General features: G+C 45.2%; 1 protein-coding gene across 11 annotated transcripts in view; it reads left to right on the top strand.

The window, feature by feature from the left end:
• Positions 1–314: 314 nt before the first annotated feature.
• tle3b (TLE family member 3, transcriptional corepressor b) overlaps positions 315–9,575 on the top strand; it is a 28,782-nt gene continuing 19,521 nt past the window's right edge. For all 11 annotated transcript variants that reach the window (XM_079338903.1, XM_079338911.1, XM_079338906.1 and 8 more), the window contains exons 1-4: positions 315–510; positions 1,069–1,169; positions 1,399–1,462; positions 3,349–3,393. In XM_079338903.1, coding sequence (XP_079195029.1) covers positions 487–510; positions 1,069–1,169; positions 1,399–1,462; positions 3,349–3,393 — 234 coding nt within the window. In that variant the 5' untranslated portion in view covers positions 315–486. The remainder of the gene's footprint in view (positions 511–1,068; positions 1,170–1,398; positions 1,463–3,348; positions 3,394–9,575) is intronic.

Genomic DNA, 9,575 nt, shown 5'->3' with positions numbered 1-9,575 from the left:
TTTACTCTAACTCTTGTTTTGTAATGCAAATAAAGACGTATTTATATACATATATATATATATGTACATGTTAGACCGAACATTTGAAACATTTGCAAGGATAATGTCACAATACGGATAAAACCATTTCCAATAGAACTATTCTCATGTTGTCAAGTAAGAAACACGAGAAAAGTGCGGTTCATAAATTCATAAAGCTTTTATATTCCGATCGATTTACAACCAAAGGATCCACTGCCTTTTGCTTTCAACGTCTTTCGGCTCCTGAGCTGTGCCATTTTCTGTTTGTTTAGGTTCAAAGGAGAGAGGTTTGACTGTGATACGTCCAGTGGTCGGGTTGTGTGTGTGCTTATCGTAACCGAGAGCAGGAGCTTTGTCCGCCGCCATCCTGCTGCGTGCACGGGGGAGGGGGCGGCGGTGATCTACCGCACCTTCACTGGGATTACGGAAACAGAGAAAACAAACCGAATTCCCTTGTGACACGACATGTATCCACAAGGCCGGCATCCGGTAAGTAGCTGTCTATGTCACTATTTGTAAATTGATGCAAACACAAACGCCCTTCAAAACAGCCAATTAGCTGTTCAGAGTGGAGCTGCTGATCCACACCTTTCCTGCAACGGTGCTGCTTAAACTGTTCACTTTGAGACAGGTGAGAGACTGACAGGTCATGTAGATTTTCTAAAAGATCAGAGAGGTAGCTTTGAGGCAGATTATCATCGTTGTTGTCATAGCTGCATTACTATCTTAGACAATGTTAATTGTGCGAGAATAAAAAAAAAAAAACTGAGTAACTCCCCAAATCACACCTTTTCTATGGAGCATTACTCTCAGAAAGGATAAAGTGACCTGCCTTTAGTCGTAGCACATTCTGATTTGTGAAAACCGCTCTTTCCTCCACCAGTCAGGGCTCAGGGGAAATTTGAGGACAAATAACAAAGAAAGGGGAAAAAAAACATGCACATACAGTTTACCACGAGGAAGGAGACAGCAAGTGATACAGAACTATTATCTGCACTTTGATGGCATCATTTACACTGATTGTATCTCTTACTTTGCCATTTTCAGGCACCTCACCAGCCAGGACAGCCTGGCTTCAAGTTCACTGTAGCAGAGTCCTGCGACAGGATCAAAGACGAGTTTCAGTTCCTGCAGGCGCAGTACCACAGGTAATGATCAGCCGTCTGCAAACAACATGGACTTCCTGGAAAGAATAGGAAGAGGAAGCTGCCTCTGTTGAGTCCTTTTATGTAGCTTTATGCAACAAATGTACTGTGATGTTACACTCATGGTAAAGATATCCTTCTGTGGTAAAGAATGTGCTTTAACTTGACGATATGCCTTATACCAAACTGATCACAAAGCTTAATAATTTCTTTCTCTCTTCCTTTCCTGAAGTCTTAAAGTGGAGTACGACAAACTGGCTAATGAAAAGACGGAGATGCAACGTCACTACGTCATGGTAAGAGCAGTTGTGTAGCTGTGAATCTGATTTAGAGCCGTACCCTCCCTTTAGCCTCAGGTGAACAGTCACAGGTGGTGTTTTGCAAAAGCTGTGTTAGTATTTCTCACTGCGTGGTATGTTGAGTCATGGCTGTGTTTTCATTGGATTAGAAGGCACAGGTTGGGTGTGTGTGTGTGGAGGAGGGTAGGGGTCTCTAGCAGGGGTCAAATGTCCAACCATTGATTGTGGGGTGTGACGACTCCCCCCCCCCCCTTTTATGGCTCTGGGGTCTTCTTTATGACCCCCACCACCCCTCCCATACACACCCAACATGACCCCCTGGGGTTTAATGACTGGTCTGCCGGCTCTGTGCATGAATCAGAGGTTTCCTGAGTGTTTTATTTTTACTTAACTCCCCCAGGGGTACCAGGGGCTCGTTCAGATACTTTGACCCACCCAGGGACTTCTCAAGGGATTTTTTTTTCTCATTAACAAAGACAACAGACACTATGACTTCGGACCAGGTGTGATTCTAAAACTAAACATCACTATATTGAAACGTTTTTCACTATTGATGTGTGATATGTGAGATACATGCAAAGCTCCACATCAAGTAACTACATTTTCTGCTGAGTGGAACATGTACTTGTTTCAGCTGTTTTGAGTGGTGTCAGGCAAGAATCACTCATGAGGATCACAGACCATTTTTAAGATAAAGGGATCTCGTTATCGGATTTATTCTTTGGTCTTATAAACTTCCAGTCCGATTTATATTTTCCACTTCTGGTCAGACAAAACAAAACATTTGAAACTCCTGGTTGAGTTTTTTTTTTTTTCTCCCTTTTTTTGTCTATAGATTAGACTGTAGAGTCATTGGTTGAACGTGCTAATGTCTAATAAAGTCAACAATCATATTAAACTACTGTAAGAGAATGATGTCAAATTGTACTGTGTGAAGATTCTTTTTACAGTAAACGGTACAGAGCCCAGAAAATGCTTCCCAATCAAAGAGCAATGATGAGGTTACGTTTAAACCTGTTCCAGTAGTGCAGTTAAAACATGCTACATTCACTGCAGAGCTTCCTGATGATCACACATTGACAATGAAGCCTGTGCCTCTGTAAAGAATAGCCAACACAAAGCTGCTTTCTAATACAGGAAAAGTTGCATTGTGTGCATGGAAGAAAAAAAAACCCAGAACAATCTTTATCTTCCAAGTGATGTAACTCAGACCCCACTGTAAGTTTGTGTGTGCATGCTTATCTTGTTTGTACATGAAAGGAATGACTTCAACCAAACGCAGCAGTACGTTTGTTAAATATTATTTTCCCGGTGAAGGACCAGAAGGTGGTGGGAGTAGTTATAATAAATGGAAGCTGTTAGCTGTGTGTTTGATAAACAAGGCAGACAAACTGCTCAGCTTTAGTTTGTGTTAGTCTGCTGGTGGGCTCACGAGCGCTTGGCAATCAACATCAGATAATGTTGCTTTCAATAATAGTATTGGCTCTCTGCTGGGGTTTTTGAAGCCATAGACCGTGTTTGCAGCACGAAGACTGGCAGTGTGTGGTGGAAGTAATCGAGGACAGTAGCCAGTAGTAGACTTGTCAGCTGTGGTTGCACGAAGAACATGAAGTTGTCAACCTCCTTGTTTCATGTCAGTGTGTTTTTAACGGCTCACCCCGAGCTGCTCTTTTATCGTTTGGGTGCTTTGGAAGACCAGTGAAGCGACATGTTTTATAGTCTTAATGTTCAGCATATTTTCTTTGGAGAAAACTCATATTCTGTATGTAAATACTTGATTCAATGAATTTCAAAGGAAACCTTTGTTTCTGACATGTCTTTGTGAAGATGTTTTCAGCTATTTGTGACGTGTAATAACCTTTTCTCTTGTCTTCTTTTTACAGTACTATGAGATGTCCTATGGGCTCAACATTGAGATGCACAAACAGGTATGTAGTCATATCATAAATGTTTTGTGTCTAGCCAAACCACAGCTCTCCCCCCTAGTGACTGAGGAATATAAACACACCTACACACACACGCACACACCTGACCTTAGTGTCTACCCTCATCCCTGAACGGCTTTTGGGAGACGAACACATACCAGCTTTCTGTAGTGAAAAGGCTGACAGGCTCAACAACACAGAGGGCACGCTGCCTGATGGGGATGGTTTGATAAGATTAAAGTAAAGTATTTGGCAGGCTGTCTGAGAGGATGTGTTTTTGTGTGGTTTGTCCTTCTTATTATGTGTGTGTTTGTGTGTGTGCACATATGCCTGCACTATTCTGTGTCTGCCTCCCTAGTGCCAGCCGGGCTAAAAGCTCATTAGTTCAGCTGCCACCCAGTATTGGGCATCATGCTGCAGTGGAAAGACTTCCACAGATGAATGGGGCAAAAATATCTGCAGTTCCTCCGCACCACCCAAGGAGCCAATTCAGTAAGCTGGAGGCATGGAGGCGAGAGGAGGGGGTTGATGGGGGCAGCTGGGGGCATACTGCATGTGTTCAAATTGAATTCTCTGCAGAAAAAGTGACAGTGTTTCAAATCCTGCTCGTATTTTGTGGTGCTTCCAGATGATCAGCGGTCTATGAAGTCCAGAGTTGTAAAGGCTGAAATATTTACCCTTATTATTTAGTCAGGTTAAAACGGCAGCAGTACAGAGAATGTGCACTGCTGAGGTTTCCAAGAACAAGGCACTGAAAGCAAAAGAGATCAAGCAGAGAAGTTACGTCAGCTTTGTTTGTTTTTGTTTTTTTTTGGTCTGTCCGGTGTTGACAACTTGATGTGCTCAAACACAGTTTTGGAAATAAGTGCCGTCCCTTTAAGATGTTATCTCTTGGATTTTGTGTCATTTCTTTCACCCGTGCAGAGAACAATTATTTTGGGATAAAGAGACAGTTTGGCAGTTGGATAGAGACAGTTTAGTTGAATGAATTTTGAGCTTCTTTTCAGAGGTATGGAGGCTTGTCTTGGCGACGCTCTAGCTCAGTCCGTAGCGACTTGGGTTGCCCCCCCCCCCCCCCCCCCCCCCCCCGTGACTGAGGGACATAAACACACCTACGATTCAAGTCTCGGTGTGGACAAAAAATCTGGTAGCTGGAGAGGTGCAAGGGCACTTCTTGAGCACTGCCGAGGTGCCCTTGAGCAAGGCACAGAACCCCAAAAACTGCTCTGGGGCACTCTCTGCTGACATACGTCCACAGGTCCTGTTTGTGCGTGTGTGTGTGTGTGATTCAGGCCCATGTGTGTGAGAAGCGTGTACCTCTAATAACAGTGTAAACCCGAATTTCGCAGGCATCAATAAAGTTTTACAAAAGAATGAAGTCTGCACGTCCCCAGAATGGGACGTGCATGCTTTGTGTTCAGCTGTGATTGGCAGGTTGATTTTCCATGTAGTTGTAAGATAGTCGTTAATGAAACACACACTCTGTAGAAGTCAGATTAGCACTGCCAAAAACTCTCTCTGTTCAGCTAAAGAGCTGACCCAGGGTCGTTGTGTCAACCTTGTGACACCCACGTTTTCTTCTGTATCAACAGGCATCAGCATGATCTTGATTCCAGTTCAGAAATGTGATCTTAATCTCTACACTTACATTCCTTTAATTCTGTCTTGATTCTTTTTCACCTTTCATCCCCTCATTCCTCTTTTTTTAACCTTCTATTGCCCCGTGTCTTTTCATTGCCTTCCCCTCCTCCGCCTGCCCCGCCACCCCAGTGATGTGATGTGAATGATGGCCCTCGTGTTACAAGCTGTATGATATGATGTATGAGGGCAGGGGGGAGAAAGAAGGAGGTGGGGTGGAGACTGCATGGCCCTCAGATCCAGAAGGTTAATGGCATCAGTGGGAGGGAGGCCCAGTTGGAACAGCAGCACACTGCACAATTCATCAGCCTTAGATGATTTCTCCAGGCACGTGCTGCGTGTGTGTGTGTGTGTGTGTGTGCTAAGTAGGTGTTTTCTGTTTATCAGGGAACTCACTGCCTCACCCCCACCTCCCTGTTCTGGAGCATTTTCTGTTAGGCACTTATCACCCACAAGGAGGTTGAGGCAATGCAGGCGTTGGGGGGGGGGGGGCAGGACTGGTTGTTGTGGGTGGATGCTGGTAGCAGTGGACAAAGGAAAGGGGAGGAGGAGGGGACAGGAAAGGAGCAAGAGGCTTCAGGGTAAATGGGTTAATCGACTGGTCCTCTCCTGTGCATCTTCTTTGTTTATCAATAAGCCCGGTGGAGTCGACGGACCACTCTGAATAATGCATGATACCAGCCACCTCCCCTCACCCCCCCTCCCCCCGCTGAATGAGTGTTTGTGATGACATCAGTGAGAGGTAAACAGACCGCCCTTAGCGGTCCCTGTTATTGGTCGGAGGAGGAGGAGGGGGGGATTATTAGATGCTGGCGGGCATATTACTTTGTAGAAGATTTGTGTTTGGGAAAAAAAGACTTGATAAACCCACTTTGTGTTGTTTGTCGCCCCAAAGCTGGATTTAAAACTAGGCAAATGGGCGGACACACACACACACACACACACACACACACACACACACACACACACACACACTAACAAGTACTTGCATCCCTTAAATGGTAAGAGACACACAACTTCCCTTACACTTACTGCTGATCTGAATTGTTGCTACGAGGTAATGTGTGCGGTTGCTGGGGGGTAATTTGTTTTGACAGTGTCTCTTATGATGGCATGAGCGTGCAGGGTGGAGGTAATCACCCTCGCTCGCTGTCAATAAGTGATTTTAATTAGCGCAGCTCATTAGGCTGCCTCAGCAACATGCCCTGCTGACTCTGTGCTGTTGGTTGCTTTGTTTTTCACAACCGCTGTTCTCTGCTGTGGACCCTGTTTGTCTCTTGTTTCATTCTCTTGATTTCAGTTCTCTCTTTAGGTAAAGTGAAAGCAAACGAGCATTTTTTAAAAATAATTTTACTTGTCCTTTTGAATACTTAATCAGAGGAAGCAAAATGTTACAACCATCCCCCCCCCCCCCCCAAAACTATGCAGATTACTGAGTCACACTTGTATGGCCAATATTCAACTCGAGTTGTTAGTGTTGGTGTTTGGAAGGAAAAAATCTGTACCTGAACATCTGTTAATTTTGGTATTCATTTCCTCACTTGTTGAATGAATAAGAGAAACAAAGAAAGTGCTTTATCAGAGTCATGCCCATTTCCTGGATGGTGGGAGAGGGTGAGAGGAGGACCAGAGGAAGGGAGAAATGGGGAGCCTGTACAAATGAATAATTTATCGAGGATTCCTGGAATTGTTTGCCAAGGTGATGATGGCCGACCTGTCTCTAAGCCAAAACAAACTGACTACGAGAACACACACACACACACACACACACACACACACACACACACACATACAGTCTCTCGAGGGAGGTTGACAAGGTTAGTGGAGGCTGTGAGACATGCTGGATTTTTGATAGCGGGCCTTCTTGAAACAGTTTTACACAATTAGTGTCTCAGTGTTTGGGTGTACTCAACCAGCCAGCCGATGATTGTTTTGTGTGTCGGTGTTGCTGTGGTTAAAGGACAGGAAATACTTTACGTGTGCGTGTACACGTAAACTGTATCATCCAAATGAAAGTTACCAAATATTGTTTACATGATGCTCTGAATCGGATGCAATCTGTTGGAAAACAGCCCGTCTTCATACGCTCCCCTGCAGAAATAGGATGTCACTACAGTTTTGTGTGTGAGAGCTCGAAATAGAAAGACATGCACATGCAAAATATCCTTCATGCATTTGTAATGAACAAGATACCTCTAAGTGCCTCTCTCTTCCTCTGCTCTGGCTGAGAAGATAATTCCCAAACAGCCCATCTCTGCTCCCCCCCCCGTCATATGCCACTTGTTTTCCTCGCCAATTGAATCCTCGTCAGTGACTCTGCTCTCTACTTGCGGGCTAATGCCTACAGCGACAAACAGCCAAATGGCTTTCAACGCACCATTGACAGAGGGATGCAATGGAGAGAGAGAGAGAGAGCCTCTCAGAGCTGTGGTGCTACTAGACAACCCTGAGTACCTGTAATTGTGGAGCTGCAGTGAAAAGCTTCTGCCGGCTCAAAGGCTTCTGTTTTCAGTGGTTTTAAGTGACAATAAACTCTTTCCAGTGCCTGTCTGTGCCGCTAAAAGCACTGTGGAGAATAGAGCCTCCACAGTAAAGTGGGAGTCATTTAAGGGTGCTGCGAGTCATTGGATGGGATGTGTTGTAAGTATTTTTTCCCTTCAAAATGTCAGTGAAAAATTAGGGCAAATAAACTGCGCATTTAAACTCTCTAACGTATCAGAACAGAGCAGAGGGACTACTTTATAAAAGATGTTGTTCATGTAGGTGGCAATTACATTAAAGCTTTTACAGTGTGTTTAATAGCTTGATGTGTTTGCCCTCACATTACCTCAGTTTGAGTTAAAGAGTGCTAGGCAATTTATGAATTAAGAATCAGGCCGAGACAAGAAAAACAAAAGTGTCTGAAGAGGAAGTGTGCTCCATTGTTTAGGTTCCTGGCCGAAAAAATGTTGACCCAAGTTTTAGAGGTGGCCAAGTGTTTAGGAACAATTAACAGAAACTCAACTCTGCATGATGTCGGCTCTGAAAGCACCTGCTGCACCTCACCTGCCGCCACGTGTAATTTGAATCCCATGAATGATTTTGTCCATGACGTGTGGATTTTCTACGAACATATGGATGCCTGTCTTTGTGAATCATTTTTTGGTGAGGGTTTGTGATGTTGTTGCTGTAATAGCAGTGTATCAGTCCACCGCTGTGTCCTACAAGCCCCATGTTGCTCCCCTTGCAGCCATTTCCAGAGAAGTGGTGTGATACTGAAACACTCTAATCCTACTGTGTGTCATTGTATCCAGCCCCCGCTAATGATGATGGTTTATGAGTCTCCACAGAGCTCCCTCCTACTCTTTCTCTAAGCCTCCCCTCTAGTGCGACCCCCCCCCCTCCCAACCTCCCCACTCCCAGTTATCCCTCATTAATTTCCCGTGCCGATCAGATCGACAGGCTGAAAATTCAATTTAATGACCTGCCTCTTTGCTGCGCCTAATATGATTTTACAGGCTGTTCTGGTCAGCGCCCCAGCCCAATTTACATAACGATCAGCCGTGCCAGATAGCGTTTCCCCAGCAACAGAAGAGAGGGGAGATGAGAGAGAAGGAGGAAAGAAGGAGGGCACGGAGGAGAGGAGTGGAGATTAGCAAGGAGGGGTGTGAAGAAGCATTTGGAGGAGGGAGAGGGGAGAGAGAATGCACAGTGCCTATGAGGTCAGACGGGGGGTTGTGAGATAATTCCTGACAGGCCAGCAAAGGTCCGCCCACCCGCCCCCCTTCTCTATTTCTTTTCCTCTCCCCTCCACTTAAAAGAAAAGAGTGACACAGGAGAGCTGGGCAAAAGGCTACCGGCACCTTCTGTCCCCCGTTTCCACTCTCCTTCTCCTCCCTCCTCCTTTCACAGTCAAAAAAGGTTAAAGGAGAAAATTAGTGGAATGCAGAAGTCTATAAAACGGCGGGAAGGACCTCACCCCCCCCCCCCCCCCCCCCCCCCCCACACACACACACACACACACCTGCTGGGCCTCCACCCCTAATCTCTCAGAATCAATTAGTTCACCTCCCTCGGTTCAGTCAAACTACATTACCTTAGTGTCAAATCAGAGCGTTTCACTTCACCCCCCCCCCCCCACATGCTCCACCCGTTCTTCTTTCTGCTGCTTTCTACTTTTGTGTTTCTCTCCTCCTCCTGCGCCTCTCTGTAGAAAATACAGACTTAAAAAAGGAAATGGGTTTAGGCCAAATGTCTTGGGACATTCAAGTGCATAAGACTGACAGCACAGCAGATCCATTTGTCTGAATCCAGCGCTGTAAAGTGCTCTGTGTTCATCCAGCCTGCAGTATCATCTTTCTGTCCCAGCTAATATTCCAGGGTCGATACAGAGATGCCTCTGATAGATACAGGGTTAACCTGTCTGCCTCAGTGTGCACTACCGCCCTCTCTATGGGCCATAATTATGAAGTATGGATCTCATTATGGTCTCTCCAGCCAGATGGTATTAGCATATTTCAACCTGCTAATGAAATAAGGCCTGAGTCTAATGGAGGCAGGAGAGAGAG

This window comes from Symphodus melops, assembly GCF_947650265.1.
Source record: "Symphodus melops genome assembly, chromosome: 3".
Lineage (NCBI taxonomy): Eukaryota > Metazoa > Chordata > Actinopteri > Labriformes > Labridae > Symphodus > Symphodus melops.
Note: the sequence above shows the minus strand (reverse complement) of the source record. Positions and strands in the feature narration are given on the sequence as shown.